At 37.8% G+C, this 22,082-nt stretch overlaps 1 protein-coding gene across 1 annotated transcript in view; it reads left to right on the forward strand.

Moving 5' to 3' along the window:
* The window catches only part of PLCB1 (phospholipase C beta 1), a 625,151-nt gene that overhangs the window by 602,897 nt on the left and 172 nt on the right, over window positions 1-22,082 (forward strand). Inside the window, exons 28-31 of the mRNA XM_079944642.1 lie at window positions 12,048-12,124; window positions 12,230-12,319; window positions 12,787-12,844; window positions 13,441-13,527. Coding sequence (XP_079800768.1) covers window positions 12,048-12,124; window positions 12,230-12,319; window positions 12,787-12,844; window positions 13,441-13,527 — 312 coding nt within the window. The remainder of the gene's footprint in view (window positions 1-12,047; window positions 12,125-12,229; window positions 12,320-12,786; window positions 12,845-13,440; window positions 13,528-22,082) is intronic.

Here is a 22,082-nt window from a genome sequence, read left to right on the forward strand (position 1 = left end):
ACTTCCTACCTTTTCTCCTCTTTCTTGTATTTAGTCTCCCACATGTTCCAAGCCCATTCATTTCTCCTTTCCTTCACATAGACCTTAATGGTTGGGGTTCTTCTTATACATACTCCTGCCTGTCCCACCAGCAATCATTCCTGGGCCTCAAACCAACACTAGTACCTGTTGAGCTGAGTGCTCCCAATTCCCTGCCAATCCTGGGGAATGAAAGTTGTGTTTCACAGTGAAAGCTCTGGGTGGATACTGACCAGCTACTAATGGAATGGCCCATCAGATGTGAGTGGTGATGAGTGAGGGTCTGCAGTCAAATGTCCTCATTTCTGGCCACTGCTCACCCAGAGTAGCTGTGTGACCACTCAGAATTTCTGTTTTCTCATCTTTCCAATGAAGATAAGAATAATCCTCACTTTATTGAACTTTAAGGAGGAATAATGAGATAATGTGCACAAATCATTGTTTTTAATGAAAGCCCCCCACCTCCGCTTTTTTTCTTACAATACATGAATTGGCTAGAAAATCTTAAGCTCAAATATAAATGTGTATTTGCAGTTTTTGACATCCTGCTACAGCCTGAGGGTGCTCACCATCTTCCTTTTTGATGATTTCTATTAGCACCATTTCCTGCTGCAGCCTGTCTGAGAGCCAGCCTTGAATTTTCTCACTTCTATGGTGGCTCAGCTGAAGTATATGTGCCAGGAGTAATTGCAGTGTCAGGAAGTAACTAACTCTACGGTAGTGTGATCTGTCTTCCTCCAATATTCTGACTTTAAGGCAGGATCATCTTTCTTGATAAATAAATGATTTAGCTTTTCTGAAAACTTTACATTCTCTACCAAACAAGAAATGACAAATCAATACAAGACTTTAGTAATGAAATAAAGAATGAAACAATTTGTCAAAATGTGTTCTTATTTGTTAATTTTCCTAATCATCATTGGGTAACCCTAATAGAATTGATTTGTTCTAGAGATAGATAGATAGATATGGATATATAGATAGAAATGATATTTATCTTCATTTCTATTGATGTAATCATGATCAAAAATGAGGATATGTGGGCAGAAGACCTAAATAGACATTTCTCCAAAGAAGATATACAGATTGCCAACAAACACATGAAAGGATGCTCAACATCATTAATCATTAGAGAAATGCAAATCAAAACTACAATGTGATATCATCTCACACCAGTCAGAATGACCATCATCAAAAAAATCTACAAACAATAAATGCTGGAGAGGGTGTGGAGAAAGGGAACCCTCTTGCACTGTTGGTGGGAATGTAAATTGATACAGCCACTATGGGGAACAGTATGGAGATTCCTTAAAAAACTACAAATAGAGCTACCATATGACCCAGCAATCCCACTACTGGGCATATACTCTGAGAAAACCATAATTCAGAAAGAGTCATGTACCACAATGCTCATTGCAGCTCTATTTACAATAGCCAGGACATGGAAGCAACCTAAATGTTCATCGACAGATGAATGGATAAAGAAGATGTGGCACATATATACAATGGAATATTACTCAGCAATAAAATGAAAGGAAATTGAGTTATTTGTATTGAGGTGGATGGACCTAGAGTCTGTTATACAGAGTGAAGTAAGTCAGAAAGAGAAAAACAAATACCGTATGCTAACACATATATATGGAATCTAAAAAAAAAGGTCGTGAAGAACCTAAGGGCAAGACGGGAATAAAGATGCAGACCTACTAGAGAATGGACTTGAGGATATGGGGAGGGGGAAGGGTAAGCTGGGACAAAGTGAGAGAGTGGTAGTGTATGTATGGACATATATACACTACCAAATATAAAATAGATAGCTAGTGGGAAGCAGTGGCATAGCACAGGGAGATCAGCTTAGTGCTTTGTGCCCAGCTAGAAAGGTGGGATAGGGAGGGTAGGAGGGAGGGAGACACAAGAGGGAAGAGATATGGGGATATATGTAGATGTATAACTGATTCACTTTGTTGTAAAGCAGAAACTAACACACCATTGTAAAGCAATTATACTCCAATAAAAATGTTTTAAAAAAAATGAGCATATGTCCTCCATGTGTGTATTGCCCATTTCCATTCCTTTTTTCTACAAACTGTTTATATCCATTGCCTACTTTTCTGTTGGATTGTCTTGTTCTTTTGACCCACAGAGTTTATGCTATCTTTTAGTTTATTGTTTTTGGGAGGTTGGACAATTTAGAGAGCATAAAATATACTTATATAATTGTTTAAGTGAAAGTTATTGAAGGCCTCCTATGGTCCTCATACTGGTGGGGGGATTCCTGTGGACCAAGCCTAAATGTTGTCTCTTCCCTCAAGGGCTTACCATGGTTGAGAACACAGGTTGTGAAGTCAGATGGACCTAGTAATAGTATACCCATCTTTATCCATTAGCTTTGTTGCATAACAAACGCCTCAAAACTTATTGCCTTAAAATAACAACTATTTACTTAGCTCATGTTTCTATGTGTAGCAATATGAGCTTGACTCAACTGGATGTATCTTCTAGTCCTGGCTGGGCTCATTCATGTGTCTGTGGTTCAGTTGCCAGTTACTTAGAGGCTCTGCTCCTGAAGGTTGGCTGACTGTCAACTGGTCCAGGCAGATAACTGATACACATCTCTCATCATCCAGCAAGGCTAGCCTGGACTTGTCCATGTGGAATTTGGAAAGGATTCCAAATGAGAGCAAGCAGAAGTAGGTAAAGTCTCAACAGATCTATCTCCAAGCAAGTCGTAAGACTTGCCTGGATACATGGGATAGGGAAATAGACTATCTCTTGTTTAGAGGAACCACAAGTCACATTGCAAAGAGTGTGAATACAGGGAATGGTGGAGAATTAAGCCTTTTTTTTTTTTTTGCAAGAATCAACACATAGCCCTCACAGTTTGGATGTGAGATTCAATAAAATAATCCATGGAAACTTAACACAGTGCCTAGAACATAGTCATCACTCTTTATCAAAGGACAATTTGTACAGGATTTAAAGTGAGGAGACATGACTTTCACTTTTAGTTATGTAACTTTAGCTAAATCATTTCACCTCTTTGAGTGTTTGTATCCTTGTTTCTAAATAAAAATTTGTGCAAGAGTGCTTGTAAAGTTTCCCTCTAACTATAATGCTAGTTTAACTTAGTTTGCAGAGAATGCAGAGATGATTCAACTCTCAGATCTATTAAAATAATAATTAAGGATTTCAGTTTAAAGCAATAAAAAAATCTTGTTTTTACTTTTGTGTGCACACAGTATGTCTTAGTATATTTTTTGTGTTAATTGGTAACTATTTAGATAAGATTGAGGGAAAAGAGTCAGTAAACAAAACCTATCCCCAAAGGCAAAGAAAATAATAGTTTTGACTTGCATCAACCTAAAGAAGCTTAAAGAACAGAAGAAATTCTGCTGAAAGGAAAATTCCAAAATAGAATTCACAAGTCTGACAATTTAGTTTGTGCCCTCTGGAATTACAAGACTCATTGCACTCCATCTGGTAAGTTTCAAGATGCTTGAAACGATAGATTTTGCATTAAGGAAAGAAGAAGCTGACATGCTGTGCTACTCATCTTCATGGGCAGCTCTTCTGGTTCTAGCTTTCAAACAGACTATTGAATATTAAGCCCTTGATTTATTGCACTATTTCAGTTACAAACCACAGGACAAATCATGTCTCTTTTAGTCAGGTCTCCTTTCTTAATTATTTGAAAACCTCCAGTTTGAACAGTATAGTTATTTTCCCACATCTGAGTGATAAGCAATATTTGTTTCATCTATTCTAAATTAAATGGTCTTGATATCTTTCAGAATTATGAAGCCTGATCCTGAAATTTTGGTGGTTTGGATTTTTGTTTGCAATTGGTTTAATCAGATATAATGATCTCAACTAACTTGATCCTATACAACCATTTTCTCATTTTCTTTTAACTTAATCAAAAATCCACAATTGTGTCATATGTGATACTACACCAACTTTTAAAAAAACTCTTACAAGTAACTTCATTAACCTTTTATAATTACAAAGGGGTAATTCTTTGCCTGTTATAAATTTGTACTTAAAACTATATATGAATCATTTTAAGTGAAACTTCTTTTATCATAAAAATGAATTCCAGTTATCACTAAAATAAATATTTCATGGCCATAAATATCTACTTTTTATGATTTTCAGGACATTTAATAATCGTCATTGAATTTTTAAACAATTTAAAAAATTTAAAAACACACATAATATAATTTTAAAATTTTGCTATATTTTACTGGTCAGGAAACAAGGCCCAAGAATTAAGATGGAAAAACCCAGGCATCATCTAGGATGATAAAACACATTTACTAGAGCTTCCTTTACCAAATTTCTTGATTGTTTTTTAAAGTTTGAAGATATTTCCAGTTGAGAGCCTTATAAAAGAATACCAGAAATATCATTCAAGGGCGTATGCTACATTGACCCATTTATATTTCCCAGAAAGCTAAGAAGCTGACATTTACTTTGGCATATTTTAAAAGTGAAAAACAATTTTAAATGCTGTAGATTCATTGGGCCAACTTGTTGACATTGACTAGGAGTCGTGCTCAGATTTTCACATTCATTTATTGCTTTGCCCAGCAAGTAAAAAGAAAATTTCAAGGATTCCTTAAACCTTTAGATTCAAATAAGCAGGTATGAATTCTGTTTAGATATGGAAATTTTAAAAGAAATGAATTTCATAGGTATGAAAGACTATCTCAGAAAAGAATCAAGGTGGTTGGTCTTTTAGTCCAAGACTTTCTGCTGCTTCTGAGAAAAGAAGTGAGCTGGTGGGGAACATGAGCTCCACCTGGACAGGACTTCGCTGCCAACTCTCAGTTGGACCATCAATACACAGTATCCAGCACATCACAGGTGCTCAGTAAATATTGGTGGAATGAATGAATAAATATTTTTCAATTTGAATGGACAGGAAACACGCCAGTATAAAAATCCACCTAGTTTTTAAATTATCAGTAATGCGTTTAATCAGTAGATCATTTCTTAGTTTAGAAGCATCATAAATTAACACTTTGTAGAAGATAAACAAGCAATTTATGGTGAAAACTCAGAGTGGATGCTTTGACTAGCAGAAAAGAAGGTGCTATCTTCTCCGCTTATGAGTGAAGGGAGAAGGAAGATGAGTTTGCCTGAAGTATGTACACTCTACACTTGGCTCTTTGCACATTTTCCCAAATTGTCCTTCTTATAAGAGGCTCTAAACATGACAATTTCTGTCTACATATTTTTCTATCCCTTTTAAGTTAGAGTCAATGAATTAGTCTCTTCCTTGGAAACCATTCCCTCACCCTCAAATGACTAAACCAAGTGAAATTCAGCATGGAGCTGAGAACAAGCATGAAATTATATTCCCCAGAGCTTTTCTTTTTCATCCATAAAAGGTTTGGAATATTTAACTAGGAGAGTTGTCATGAGTGGTAAACAAACAAGCAAAATAATTGAAATGTCTATTCCTTTGGGCCAGAAAAAGAAATCATATTAAAAGTTAAAATTAAATGTTGTTTACTGCATTTCAGTTTACCATGTACTCTCGACTTTTTTCCCCCTAGGAATTCTAAACTAATTTTTTGTTCTTTTCTATCTTCAGTGAGTCTTGTGGCTAATATATCATTGAACGGTTCTTTGAGTAGAGCCTGTCTGCTAATAAATACACCAAAGTGAGAGTACCCTTAGGTCAGTTAAAAGACACTTCAATTATTGTGTGAAAAATCCCTCTTCTGGGTCAGATTTTCACACTTCATGAAATAGAAACCCCGGACCCAATGCTCACAGGTTCTTTCATCTTATTTGGGGATTAAGGAGTAAAATTTTTTATTTTTGTTTTTTTGTTTGTTTGTCGGGATTCCCTTGGTTACATGTGACAAAAACCTATATTGGACTAACTTAGACAAGAATAGTATATACTAGAAAAGTACATAGGGGAAGGCCATGTAAGGAAGGGTTGACCATCCACACTGGAGAAGGGAAGGGATAAAGAGATGCCTACCAGAAACCACTCACAGCACTTCCTATGTTTGTCTGTCTCTGTCTCTCTCCCTTTCTCTCCTGATTTTCTCTGCATGTCCGTATTATTTTTGTCCAAAGCAGCACACAGGCTTCCCCTTGTCAGAAAATATAGGCATCAACCCCTTCCAAGTTATATTTCTTTCACTAATGACAGGTTGGAAAAATCTTGGGGCAAGCCTTTTTAGTGTGATATGATTGGCCAAGCTTGCAACCTTAGACCAATCACCTGTGGCTAGAGTCGGGGTATGACTGGTCCTACTTGGATCTATGCCTCCTCGGACCAGTTACCTTGGCCCAGGGATGGGCGTAAAGAACACAGCAGCTCCATGGAAATCACATTAGGCACAGAGCCAGTTCTCAGAAAGCAGAGGAAGCTCTTTCTGAAGTAGTATTGGGTAGAGAAAACTATAGTTGAGCCCCACACTCTCTCTTTCTAGGGTAAGAAAGAGATAAATTATTAACGCCTAGACGTAATCTCATTGCCAGTTTAATGCGAGTCTGACAATAGTGTCATATTATTAACAAAATCATAACATTAATCACTCTGCCTCCTGGACTTTAAGTAGAGGAAGTTTAAATGAAAACAGTAAATGCTGTAAGAGCAGAATTATAGTAAGAGTGATCTTTTGAAAATAGTTGAAAAGGGCAGAATGTTACAGGGAGGCGTCTGTTGTATGAGAGAGTTGGGGAGACCAAGGGGAGCTGAGTAGAGTGGAAGAACATTTGTCATATTAAACACAGAGATATTGTCCTTTTTTAAACATATTCTTTGGGATTCTATGGAGACACTATTTTCATTAGTTTCATGCAAAAGACACATTAAAAAAAAAAAAAAAACACATGCCTGGATTTCACAATAAGGCATTTATTCTTAAAGGAACAAAACTTAGCTTGTTAAATATCAAAATTATGTAGTTTAAGAAGTATTTTCAATAAGACAGCCCATGGCTTGGACATGATGCACCATAGCCATAACCAAGGTCCGGGTCAATGTGGTTCTTAAACTTAACAGATTTTTTTTTTTTTTTTTTTGGTGCGGTACGCGGGCCTCTCACTGTTGTGGCCCCTTCCGTTGCGGAGCACAGGCTCCGGACGCGCAGGCTCAGCGGTCATGGCTCGCGGGCCCAGCCACTCCGTGGCATGTGGGATCCTCCCGGACTGGGGCACGAACCCGCGTCCCCTGCATCGGCAGGCGGACCCTCAACCACTGCGCCACCAGGGAAGCCCCACAATAATTTTTGAGTGCCTATTTTATGTAGAGCCTGGTGTCCAAAAAACCACTGGCTGGTGCCTACTCCCTTATCAGGAGTTGAGCAGCACAGTCCAGTGGAATTTCTGCAACCATGGGAATGCCCTACATCTGTGCTGTCTCTCATTCAAATGGGAATATCATCCAGGTGGAAAAATAACATGAGAAAAAGTATAGAAGCAGGTATGTGCCCAGACAGTCTGAGAGTAAAATACAGCCTAGTTTATTGAGTGTGCTGAATGCTAATCAGGAAAGGAAATTTAGAGCTGGAGTGTAACGTATTTGAGGATACAGAGCCAGTTAAGGCTCGGGACATACAAAAAATACTATTTGTGATATGGAGCAGAAAGACTAAGGAGAGACTGAGGGCAGGGAGAGAATACTTGCCAAGTCCAGACAGGAGTTATTGAGGATCTACACCAGAGCGCTGTTAACACAAAGCCAAGAGATAACATGGTGACAGTTCTCCAGGACTCAACAGATGGGGAAAGCACCCAAGAGGGCAGTCAAATGTAATGCACACTTTTAACCTGAGTGATGATACTTAATGGGAAAATACGATGATTTGCCTTCTGTGAAAGATGTTGAGATGCTGGTGAGCCATCCTCAGCCAGAGACGGTCAAAGGCAGTTGATGCAGAAATGAATTGAAGCACTTAAAAGAATCAGAGAAGAGTGACTGTGGGAATTGCTGGAGATACTGTAAATGAAGGAAAGAGAGCTTCTTATGAGAGTGGTTGGCAGCTGGCATCCTATCAAAAGGATAAAGTCACGATTCCCAAACCATGTGCCACGTCACTCTGAAGCACCATGTTGAACTCACAGGGGTATTGTGGGATATTTTATGTTTTTGAAGGAAACAGAGCAACATCTGTTGGATTCTGTGCAAAGTACTACTATTATTTGGACCTAACCATTTAATAAATAAATGGAACTGTTCTTTTATTTCTTTTGGCCTCGGGGGTACCATGAAAAAATTACTGAGATCCTAAGGATACAATGAGCTAAGAAAATTTATGAATCTCTAGAATAATGAAAGTTCATCCTGAGACATGGCCAATGAGTTTAGTAACAAAAAAGTTTTTGTAATCTTAAAGCAAAATCAGATAAATGCCAGTAGTTGGAATGGAAGAGATGGTGGGGTTGAAGACTGTGGCAGTGGGGCATTGCAGCTGTGGAAGCAGCCATTGGTCTTCCATTTTAGGGATGGAAAGGAAAGGAAGGTCAAAGGTAGAACAAAAGTTCAGGGTTCTGGGAGGATAAGAAAATAGAGATGTGTTTTTAGGCAAAGGGAATGAATGTATCCAGTGCAGAAGAAAGTTTGAGAGAAGAAAGTGAAATGGTGATCCTCCCACAGGGAGAAGAAGATGGGACAAAAAGCAAAGGAAAACCTTCCTCTGGGAAGGAAGGGTAAGGAAACCAAGCTAAGAACCTATGACCTGGTTTATTAGGAATCACACATGTGTCTTCTCTTCCAGCTTTCACAACCACCCCAGGAAGGAAACATTATCCCTGACTCAGAGGTGAGGAAGCTGAGTCTTGGGTAATGAAGACAACGCACATAAAGTTCTGCAGCTCTTTTGAGACAGAAAAGAGGGAGTTTGAGAGGGTGCCGTAGAGACTGGGTGGCTTAAACAATGAATATTTATTTCTGACAGTTCTGAAGGCTGAGAAGTCCAAAATTAAGGCACCAGTAGATTTGGTGTCTGGTGAGAGCCCACTTCCCAGTTTATAGAGAGCTTTCTTCTAACTGTGTCCTCACGTGGTGGAAGGGGTGAGAGAGCTCTTGTGGTTTCTTTTACAATTATGGGCACTAATCCCATTCATGAGGGCTCCACCCTCATGACCAAATCACCCAAAGGTCCCACCTCCTAATACCATTACACTGGGGGTCAGGATTTCAATATATTTATTTTGAGGGAACACAAACATTCAGTGCATAACAGAGGGCTTCTTCTAAACTGTCTCCATCTTCCCCAATAATGTGCACATGAATTTCCTGGGAATTTTGTTATAATGCAGATTTTTGTTTAGTCCATTGTGTTACGGCCTGAGAATTTGCATTTCTGCTGTGTTCCCTGGTAATGCCAATGCTGCTGGCTCCTGGACTATATTTTGAGTAGCAAGATCTAGAAAGCCAACTCATCAGCTCAGTGTTTCTAGAATAATGCCAGGTTTTTAGTAGGCATTTGATAAATATTTGTTGAATTGTGGCTAACTTGAATAGTTTAGATAAAGGTGTGTGTTCTGGGAGCAAAGGAGGTGGGAATTAGTTCTGAGAAGAATAAAAAACAAGTACAGATGGTGCAAGGGAGGGGCAAAAAGGAAGGCCAGGGGATGCAGCAGACAGGAAACTTTTGCAGAACCTTGAGGGAAGCTGGTGTTGGCAGTTGTGTGGGGGCTGAAAACAAATGGAAATAAAACTCAGAATCAAGTGGGTAGAGGGCTGGGAGATCTCAAGCTCAGTGGCTTCATTGCCTGGATGTTGATGTTGCTGAGGAAGAGGGCAGGAGTGGGGAGGAAAGCTGTAAATGTGAACAGGAGCTGCCATAATCAAGAAACGATTCTGGACTAGGGTGAATGATGGAGATGAGAACACGGAAACAGAAGCACGAATGTCACTGAATTCAGAAGTGTTGCTGGGAGACTTAGCAGTGGCTATAGAAGGAGGGCGAGCTCACTGAGACTCCCTAAATCTGGCAAAGAATCCACATCATCTGAGGAGATTTTGAAAACACTGATTCCCAGGCCCTGCCCCTAGACATGTGGAGTCCATAGGCCTAGGAACAGGTCCTGGAATGTGTATTTTTAAGAAGTTGCTCACAAGGGATTCTGATGTTGCCACCAAGGTTGGGGCTCCCCTGATAACCCTCTAACTCCTTAGGCTGGACAGGGGAGGAGAATGGTCCTCTGGGGAGTTGAAGGCCCTGTGTGTACCCCTCAGCTAGCAAAGAGGTGCTGTGGGAATCCTCAAGGAAATGGTCAGAGTCTTTGCACAGCAGGATTTTACATCTAGATGGTTTGATAAATGGCATTACTAAACTGCAGTATTTCATGATTTCTTTAATTGTGACAGTCATGATCAGGCAACCTCTTTTGAATGATTTTCAATGGTTTCAAATAGGCTTTCTGCTGGCCCAAGCTCCAGTTAATATTTGTTCAGATTTAATCCACTTCACAGATGAGTGCATCAAATTTCATGTTAATGTCAAGTTAATGTGGATTCTTTATGGTAATTCTGTGAGAGAATTTCTCCCTCGATTTCTTTTATTCTCTTAGATAAGAAGAGGTTTTTAAAACAATTTCTAAAATCACAACAAAAGGCAGCTTGGGAGAGTGGTGAAGGCCACAAGCTGCGGAGGCTGATTTATCTGGGTTTGTACCCAGCTCTGCCAAGTACCACCAAGTACAAGAGCCCAGAACTTGAGTCCCCTGCGTCAGTATCTTCATATGTAAAATGAGGACAGTAGCTCTTACCTCACAGGACAATTCTTAGGATTGAATAAGTTAATACATTTAAAACTCTTCAAACTATGCCTGGCATGTGTAAATTACCAATGAAAGTTTGCTGGTGTTATGATTATATTGCCTTGGTATTGTCATAGCTACTATATATATATATATATATATATATATATATATATAACTGGTTAACTCAGTCTGCTATATGTGAGAATCTCCATCTCTGGGGAACAGAATGGACCTTTCGTAGGAAGCCCACACCATCTATTTGATGCTCCAGTAAGAAGGGTTGAGTCCAGTTGCTATTGCTGCCTGAGCAATGGCAGAAGGTTCCATAAGTTCTTCATGTAGAATAAAGAAAGAGAAGCGACTGGAAGTTACCCACACAGGACACAAACATCAGTTTCTAAGATGGGTAACTCATGTCATTCTTGAAGCAATTAAGCAAGGAATGAAAGCTGGAAACCAAGAATTATAATTTACAGTTGATTACATCTTACATTTGTATCACACTCAGTTTTATTTTAAGCTTCATAGTACCTCCAAGACATAAAGGCATTGATTATCTCATTTATAACCAAGAAAATGTAGGTTCAGAAAATATAGGCTCCATGACCAAAGTCATAGTTGTAGTGAGTCATAGAGTGGGGATTGGTACCTGGGTCCACACTGTTCGTTGTCTTTGCACTTGGCAAAGACAAGCTGCAGTTAACTAACCCAATAATTTAAGAAATCCTGTTTAATTAGAAACAGATAAGAAGAAGAATTTCATATTAAAACCTAGATAATGTAATGGTTGAAAATTTTGTCCTTATTGCCTATGTAAGATGTCTGATGATTTTAACTATTGTTTTTTGTTAAAATTAATTTATTTATTTTTGGCTCCATTGGGTCTTCATTGCTGCGTGCGGGCTTTCTCTAGTTACGGCTAGTGGGGGCTACTCTTCGTTGTGGTGTGTGGGCTTCTCATCGCGGTGGCTTCTCTTGTTGTGGAGCATGGAGTCTAGGCGTGCGGGCTTCAGTAGTTGTGGCTCATGGGCTCCAGCGTACAGGCTCAGTAGCTGTGGTGCATGGGCTTAGTTGCTCCGTGCATGTGGGATCTTCCTGGACTAGGGCTTGAACCCGTGTCCCCTGCACTGGCAGGCGGATTCCTAACTGCTGCGCCATGAGGGAAGTCCCTTAACTATTGTTAAACATCAGATTTTCTAACCTCAGATACTGTTGTTTGATGTGGAGGGGAGGAAGGGAAAATGTGCTTTGTTTGTGATAATGTAAAATAGCCAACTTGCATTTTCTTTCCTCAGCTTATTCAAAAATTGACAGATGTTGCTGAAGAATGTCAGAATAATCAGTTAAAGAAGCTTAAAGAAATTTGTGAGAAGTAAGCCTTCATTCTCTTTACAATGGATTTGTGTATGTAAATGTATTAAACACCAATTGCTATTTGCTTGACCATTTTTCCCTTTTACTTCCATTTTGCCTTCAGAGAGAAGAAGGAATTAAAGAAGAAAATGGATAAAAAGAGGCAGGAGAAGATAACAGAAGCTAAATCCAAAGACAAAAGCCAGATGGAAGAGTAAGTAGAAAGAACCCCCTTTCTCCCACCTTTTACCTGGGAATTATTCTACAGCAGAATAACAGCTTCCACCATACAAAGACCCATCTGTGAAATTTCTCCTCTAATTAACCTTTTTGAAGATCCGTTTTATAAGGTTTTTCATAGTGAACTCAAAGAGCAGTTCAATAAAGGATTGAGGTGCCCACAGAGCCTGTAGGTAAAGGCTGAGTAAAGACCCACCCTAAGGGAAAGGCTAAATCTTCACTTCTGATATTGTCAGACAACCCTCCTGGCATTTAGTGAAAACAGAGCTTGTGCCTTGGGTGGAACCTGACCTTTGTTCAGAGCTGGCAGATTGGTACCTTCCTTGCAGCAGTAAGAAGGATGTTGAGAGTTCTGTAAACTTTCATCTGGAAGCCTGAGGTTCCCATGTTTGTTGATGATGGATGAGTTCATATAATGATCTTTTTGTCATTTGCTTTCAGGGAAAAGACAGAGATGATCCGGTCATACATCCAGGAGGTGGTGCAGTACATCAAGAGGGTATGTCATGCCGATGAGTATCTTTCTCTTTTGCAAACCATGTATGAATGTTTGATAAATACCATGTGAGCCTATGGAGAGAAAAGCCATGCTTCGTTGTAACTCTTTATCACCAGCACCCAGCAGAGCTACTTCCCAGAGCAGCCAGTCTGTAATCAGTGTTTCTGCAAGTTTAATTGCAAACCTCTATGTAGAAAGGTTCATCTGAAGATAGACATTAAGAATCATTTCTAGAGTCAGGAACCCAGAAACATGATGTCAAGGGGACCTTCCACAAAAGAACCTTTAGTTGTCACCAACAGTAGAGAGGTGGCAACCTCCAAAGGTTTTTCATTAATTTTTAAATTGGTATTATGGACATTTTCAAACATTAACAAAAATATGAGAATGGTATAATCCATCGATCACCTCACTCCCACCCTCTGTGTACCCATCACCCAGCTTTAATACTTGCAGTCTCCTACCCTTATAAGGTCAGTTCTTGACCAGGATATGAAATAAACATATGTCACAGATCTGAAAAGGTTTTAATTTTTTCTGAAAACATTCACTTGAATGTTTAGATGAAAATGACTTTATTTGTAACTTTCTTATAGTTAGAAGAGGCACAAAGTAAACGGCAAGAAAAACTCGTAGAGAAACACAAAGAGATACGTCAGCAGATCCTGGACGAAAAGCCCAAGGTAAACTGAACGGAATAATAATACACAGTGATTTCATTTTCTTTCCATTTAATTAGAATAAAACCTCCCTAGTTCAGGTATGTCTCACACAGTCTCAGACCAGTTCTTGCATGTGAAACTCATGTAACTTTCTCAATGATGGTAAAAATCTTGATAGCAATATTCAGTAGGCACTCATCACCGGTCATCTTTAAAAATTGCAAATGCATGAAACCCAGATCCTGAGATTTGGTTTCAGTTGGTCTGGGATGTAGCTCAGGCATAGATATTTTTAAAACATACCTCCCCACCACCACCACTACCACCTCCCCACCAGGAAAGAGAGAAATTAGACAAGTTTCTTCAGCTCTAAATAGATGATGTAATATTGTAATGGCAGACTCTGTCCAGCAGAGGATGTCTTGTACCAAAGTCACCCTGGTTTTTAATTTAACAAAATATTTTCATAAACCAGAAGAAAACAAATGTTTTTCCCCCATAATAATAGTTTATTGGGGCTCCACCTTAAAATTACCTTATGCTTATTTGGTCAAAATCAATCATTCCTTGAATATTAACTTTAAACCAACTGAATATCTGTAAATCAAATACTTTCAGGTTAGCATAATCTCAGTTTTAGATCATTCTATCCATTTTGATTCATCATTGAATATTTTTCTGTTGTGAAAAACGTGCTTTTCTGTTTTCCTGTTCTTCCATCTGCAGTTTAAAATATCTACTCTAAAAGGCACGGCTATTACATTTCTGCAAAGATCAAATGTTAGTTTTGTTTCATTGTATAGTCTGTTCAATATACTTCTTATAGATTGCTTGTGGCTAATTTAAAATATATTTTTGTGGTTGTTTCTGCTATTATTTATTGGGCAGAACGTTTATTTAATATTTTTTACACGAAGTTTTTAGGCTTGGGAATACAGATTCTCAAACAGTAGTGAAAATCTAAGAATTAATCATTATTGAGCTATGCTGCTCATTTTTATGTTTTTTATATAAATAAATTATGTTTTTAATTTTTATATAAAAATACATTTTTAAATTTTTTTTATAAATACAATTTAAATATTCTTAGCCACCCTCTCAAGTTGATTATGCATTAGGAAGGTAGAATACATTTTAACATAATTTTAGACTTTGCAGTATTTTCCATTTAGGATTGATTTTTTTTTAAATGCTCAAAGGTTTGGAGCCAAAGATCCAGGTTTGACTGAAATTTCAGAAACACCTTAAGAATAATGAGTGATATATTCAAATACATACATTTTCAATCCATGTTGTCTGAATTTCAATTTGTCATTACTTTGTACACTGGTATGGTATATTTAGCTTATGGTTGATATTTCATTAGCCAGTTTTTATATTTCTAAAACATCTCTCTTGGAAAATATTGCTATTCCCACAATTTTTGTTTTGTTTTCATTTTTGTTCAAAAATGTCAGCTACTTTACTCATAAATAAAATGTGATCACAAATGTGTTTAAATTACATAAATCTCAGTATAAATAACCCTACAAAGATTTTATGTTACTGCTCTAGCTTACCATGATTAAAATCAAATTTAGTAGTACATTTCTTCACTGGATATAACCAAACATTAGAAGAACTAATAACTGTTGGATAATTTATCAGTCAGATGTATTCAGCAGCAGCTTTACAGAAAACCCAATTAAAACTGGCTTAAACAGTAATATCATTTAGTAAGTCACATTACTGGAAGTTCAGAGGTATTGAAACTTGAAGAATAGTTAATTTAGTGGTTCAATAACCTCATCAAGAATCAGGGTATTTTTCAGAATTTCCACAGTGTTATCTCAGTTAATTGCCTTTCATCCCCAGGCTGTAAACCCACAGTCACAAGACGTCTGCCTTAGCTCCATGCATCATAACCTTCATCTTGTAACTGATTATAGGTTTGAGGAAAACTTTCCTAAATCTCCTCCATAGACCTCCCCTCATTGGCTAGAATTGTGTCCATGTCCATTCCTAAACCAATTATGAGCATAAGAATGTAATTTTCATGATTGGCTTAGAGTAATTAAGACTTACTCAAAAGGGTAGAGGGATTTCACCTTCTCTTCAATTCCATGATCACCAGGTACCTGAACAAAACTGATGTTTTCTTATCAAAAAAATAGAGGAGAGATAATAGTTGGGTAGGTAATTAACAGTGTGCACCCTACCATATGTATAGCAATTTTCCATTTCTTTTTTGGCACCTGAGAAAGAGATCTGAAGTGTTTCTATGAATTTTTAGTCATTCTGTTGCCTTTATTTTTGACTGTAAATAGGTACCACAATGATTTCTCTTTGCTTTTCACCCATGAGGCTGCTTTTAATGACCATCTTATTGTGTCTGGATTTGAAGGCTGCCCTTGAAGATTGTTGGTTCCACGTCAAACTAAAGCATTTATTGAGAGGTTTTCTTCAGGGCTTAAAAATTTTGTGCTTTGGAACCATGACTTTAATAATATAATAAGAAACCATGACTGTTAATATTGTAAGACACAGTGGCTAATAAAGGGAAATGACCGTGACCAGAAAGAGGAATAATAAACAGTGAAATAAAACAATAAGATCAAGTGTAGGTCATGTGGAGAAAGACCAAAACACAGGATGGCAAAACTGAGCAAATGAAAGGCCAGGCCAGCAGAGCAGTTATCTGTGCTCCTATAATTACTGGATGCGGACTAGAAATAGAACAGCACTGGCTTTGAAATAATCCCTCCTCACATCAGTATTGGAGTAGCCTTTGATACCTGACATAGATATGAGGGAAATTAACAGAAGTAGAAACAAAATAGAAAGAGGAGCAACTCAAGGAAATGAATGACCAGCAGTACCTATAAAAGAGGTTAACCGAGTGAGTTCCATTCAGTCAGAAGGATGAGAAGACAGGGTGATTTTATGACATCTAGAAATTTATGAACTGTTCCATCATTCAATGTTGGACAAGGAAATTGAGTTGACACTGTAGTAGGTAATATTAAAGATAGTTGCAATCTTCTTATGAAGAGGAAAGCATGCCAAACTTTGCCAGAAGTTGCCGAGGGGAATAGAGTTCCTCCTTCAAGTGTTTTTTAGGTGGGATAAGCAGTTTTTAACTAGAAACCAAGAAAGGCTAATCTTTCACTTATGGCAAAAACATACACTATATGGCATCATGTCTCTTCCCATTCATCAGTGTCTTTCACCTTACTGTCGATTATAACATTTACTTCCTCTTTATCCACTTATTCTAACTAATGTGATCACGTGTTTTATGTTCCTAACCTCCTCTTAAACAAGAGGGTGCTCTTTTTCCATTCCTATTTTCTCCTAGTGTCACTATTTGCAGTTGTCCTGAACCCCAATCACAATCTGTGTGATTTTCCAAGCATTTGGTAACCAAACAACTTGTTTGCTTAAAAGTGAACAAACAAGTATAAAAATTTTTTTTAACCAAAGAAATTTGAAAATCCAATTGGTGAAACACAATAGTTCTTCAGTGGCAAGGAGTTCTGGCTAGATTTAGAGCAAGTTAACAGATGTAGATTAATTGAAAGGGTAGCTTTTTACTCAACCATACTTATGATCTGGAAGGATTAACTCAAGTTGCAAACATTTTTACCATGATGCTACAGAACAGAACAATGTGCCTCAATCAAAACCAGGTTAAAAGTCCATTTCATTTACACACATGGACGAAGAACTTCCATCCTGCTGGTCTGTATTTGGTAGGGGACCAAATTGGACCAACCCCACAATGTGAAAGTTTATGTGTAGAGTCCATTTTTCCCATTGAAAAAGAGATTCAGTGAATCTTTTCCTTTTGTATGTAATTTTTAAAGGAGTTGAAGAAATTGGACGTAGGTGATCCTTAGAGGCAACTTATACAATAGATAAACATTTTGGCTCTCAATTTGACATAAAATTATGTCGTGCATTCCTGTACATAAGTGCCACTGAAATTTATAAAGTCCTTAAAAGGGAATACTCAGCTCCTTTTCAGTAGAGTTCTAAATCCTGGAGAAATGTTCAGCTGCATGTTCCTTAGCAGTGAGATATTTGATTCAGTCCCTGAGTGTATGCTGTTTTCAGCTTTGTTCAAAGCTATGAAATCCATAGCTTCAGAGTTCTTAAGATGAACGCAATAAACTCTAACCAGTCTTTCAACTCAGTGACATAATTGGTTTCATTGGGATTTCCATACCTGGGTTTGCCAAAGCCAATAGGAAAGGGTTTATGTGTACAAATGGTGTTAGAAAAAACTGAAGGACCCAACTGCCACTGCAAAGAAACACACCTTTTGTGGTTGTGTTCAACTCAGAATTAATTCATTATAAAAAGGACGTTCTGCCTTTTTCCTGAACACTTCAAAGAGATTTATTTTAACATGTTGAAACATCGTTAATCAGGAGTTTCCCTGAATCTGCTGAGAATATTCCAATGTCTATTGATCACTTTGCAGCTACGGGCTCTCATTACAAGAAGAATCATCTTTTGAGGGGACTTTTTAATGAACCATCTCCATAACCTCATAAAACAGTCAATAAATGTGTAATTTACTTTTTCTCTGACACTTAATTTGTCTTTGATGCTTCTTAGCACACAAGTTTTCTGTTTTTATATAGCTCATCAGCAAGAGAGAATTCCAAGAAGCTTTAGGGCATTTTAATTTCTACCCAAAAAACATTTCATCATGTAGCTACTGGCTTTATTTTTTCCTCCACCAGGGGAATATAGACTGATCTTCCTCCTTTCCCTGCCGACATCTTTGTAACAGGATGAGTGACTCATCCCTCTGCGTGAAGTTAGTCTTGTCAGACCCACCGCTGGGTCCTGAGACAGAACCCTAAATGCAACTATTTCAGTACTGCCTTCCCAGTGCTCAGGGAGAAAGAGACTACCTTGGGGATTTAAAGTAGATGCTTCTCTTTTCCATGATTCATTTGTGCCTCCTCTAATCCTCTGCTGCTTGATGGGGAAACGTGCATTCTCCCTGCCAACAACCACTGGACTCTCTCTTAAAAGCCAGACCACAGAGTGCTAACTGGCTGCTTACCTTTTATGTTCTACTCTTTGTCAAGGCTTGGCTGGCCTACCCAGTGGTTTGCTTTTTTGTTTGTTTGTGTGTGTGTGTGTAAGAAATTTCCTTTTCCTTTGTTTCAGTGTGAAGAATTGCCTTTTAAAAAATATATAGTCATTCACTATTTTCTTGAAAGTAAAACTTACACATGCTTGATTTCCTTCAGGAAATACTCAAATATTAAAACAGTTTTTTTAACTCCATTTTTCTCCTCTTGATTTATTTTTGAAATTTACTTTAATTCTATAGATTTCTAAACCCATAAGACATTATTATTCTATGTTATACAGGCAGTATTCATTCACAGGCTTCTTAGCTAGATATTCTTTCTTGTGTCTCAGATCATCCATTTGGGATCGTTATCTTCTACATCCTTTGGAAGTTCCTTTTATACAGTCTACTGGTGGTAAACTCCTTGGGTTTTTTGGTTTGTTTGTTTTCATTTCTTTCTGAAAATGTCTTTATTTTAGCTTTATTCTGGAATGATATTTTCACTGGGTATAAAATTTTAGGTTGGCAGCTATTTTCTTTTGGCACATTGAAGATGAGATTCTACTGTCCTCTGGTCTCTCTTGTTATTGAGAAGTTAATTGTGAGTCTTAGTGTAATTCTTTTGGTGATAACTTGTATTTTTACTCCTTTGCTTGCATTTAGAATTTTTTCTTATGTTTTATGCAAATTTCTATAATGTATCTAAATATGCATTTGAGGTGGCTGGATGGATAGCTTTCATCAGTTCTGTAAAAACTCAGCTATCATGTCAGCAAATTGGCTTCCATCACACTTTCTAAAAATTTCCTTCCATCACATTATTTACATATAGAATAAAATGGACCTTCTTATTCCATCTCCTCTTTTAACTCGTTCTAGTATACTCCATCTTTTTGCCTCTCTATGGTACCCTGTGGACAATTTTCTTTCTGACCTTTATTCTAATTCCCTAATTCTTTGTTTATACTGCTACTTCACTCATCCACTGAGTTAATTATATACAGCTTTTGTATTTTATGTAATTCTAGAAGTTCTATTTGGTTTATTTTCAAATCTACAATTTGTGTGTCTGGCTTATAGTAAGGAAATTTTCCTGTGAGATCCCTCATTCCTGGCCAGCCACAGGCTTTGAATTTTGTCCTCATCCTAGAAGGCTGTCAAAAGATGAATTCAAAATATCCAGCATTAGCAAAAGCCTGTCAGGACAAAAGCAGCTTCCCTGCCTGTTACCTGTCTAGGTTTGATGTTCCTTGGAGTTTGCGCCTGATCATTCTTTAAATTTTTGTGATTCTTAGTTTCTTTAAAGAATATAGTTTTTAATATCAAGTTCATCTTTTCTAGTTGTTTTCAGTGAGAAAGATGGCCCAAATAACCTAACCAGCCATTAACAGAAATATAAAATTCCCACATAGTGTCAGTTTGGACATCATTTGAACATCTGTATCAGTCAGGGTTCAACTAGAGAAGCAGAGCCAGTAGTAGATTATGTGTGTGTGTTACAGGGAATTGGCTCATGTAATTGTGGGGGCAGGCTATGCAATCTCCACAAGGCCATCTCTCCATCTAATGCTGGACCCTTGCAAGCAGGCACGCAGGCAGTCTGGAAGAGAAGACCATGCGTGGGCTTGGCAACTAGAATAACCTGCAGAAGCTGAAATTCTGTCACAGAGCTGAATACACACACACACACACACACACACACACACACACACACACACACACATAAACACACCTGACCCAGGAGTTAGAAAAACTAAAGGAAGACCCAAGGAGAAGAAAAAGTGATTACAGGCCCAGTTGCTGCTTCACCCCAACAAGACAAGTCAACAGATCAGCAACAGTGCATGTGTGTTACAAAGTGGATGCTGCCTCTCTCATCAGCCCTCCAACTCTTGGGAGAGTCTTCCTTGTAACCCACTCTAGCAGGGAACATACAGGAAGGAAACCCTGGCATATGTCCAGCCTAGCTAAGTTGGCACATTACAAAATCATCACACTATTATTTTTAAATCAGAAATTTTTTTATTAATTTGTTTTCTTTTTAAAAATTAGATTATATGATTACAGGGATCCAACATGGAAACAAATCTCTAGAGCGGAGAAGAGGCTGCTCCTTAGGCCTGCAGGGCATTCCCCAGGCTGCTTCATGGATTTCTGTTATCTGTTGGCCCCTGCAAGACAACTGAGTTTGAGATTTAAATAGAATTGGAACTGAGATTCCCATGTATGCCATTGATTCCTCCCCCTTTTCTCCATCCCATTAACTTTCTTTCCCCTTCTTTTGTCTTTATTTTCCTTTCCTAAAGATGAGAAAATATGGGAGTATGGTGATGGGCGTATTGGATGGAGGGGAGAGGATCCAAAGACAATACCCACAACATGTTAGAGTAACCAGTGTTTGTGTTGATGGGGTTGAGTCTTCCCAACAAGCACTGAGTTTAGCATCAAGGATAGGATGAGATGGACTTCAATCTCACTGACTTTCATCTGCCTTCCTACCATAAACTGGAAGTCCACAACTATGGATAGCCCACAAAACCTTTGGGATTTACTTCTGTTTCTACTCCGTGTGCCTGTCATTGTGCACGATTTATATGAATTTTACCAACACATGTTAGATGTCTTGTTCCAAATGTATCTCTAGTTTGTTTTTAAACCCCTGCTTTGGTATAACCAGCATAACAAAAATAGTCAAACACATTATTAAATGTAAAAATTTAATTGATCTCAGGAAACCACTATCTGATTTTTCTATGACCTTCAACATTTTAAGGGGAGGAATGGCCAGACTCAAACCAAGAGAAATATTTACCTGTAGAATATCCAAAGAGGAAATGTATTAGTGCTTTGAAATATTTGATGAAGCAGTATGTGGAGACTAGAGAAAAGTCTAATGCAAAAGGGCATATGCTGAAGAAAGTTTCAGTTCAAAATAGGAAAGCAATTTCTCAGAGCAAGAGTCACTTCCTCTATTTTCCATGTATTATGCCTAAAGCCAAATTAATGTAACAAATCTACCACTTAGAGTCCTGATTATACATCTTCTGTCAGCAAAAATCAATTGACACAAGCTTTTGCATTTATTATAATCATTTGCTGAGGATAATCTTTGAATTTGACAAGGAATTTGAATTTGTAGCTGAAAGCAATACAAATAATATTTTAATATTTCAAAGAGTTTTATCAATAGAGTTGGTTTTATCTTTTGCTAATATTTATGATAGAATAGTAAACAGTTCATCACATTTCTGATAGTTTAGATAGATTCTCCACTACATATTCTCTATGGCCATTTCACACACACACACACACACACACACACAAACACACAACTTGATACACTTGGGGAGAATCTTAGAGTGTTTAACCATTTGGGCATCAAAATAGATTTTGACCTAGTTAATCATGCTAGTATATGGAAATTCATGTCTAAGATAGTAGCCAGCAGAATGTACATGTTTTTTGTGACATACAGAAAACAGGAAATATGTTAACTTCTAGC

The sequence above is a fragment of the Stenella coeruleoalba genome, assembly GCF_951394435.1.
Source record: "Stenella coeruleoalba genome assembly, chromosome: 15".
NCBI lineage: Eukaryota > Metazoa > Chordata > Mammalia > Artiodactyla > Delphinidae > Stenella > Stenella coeruleoalba.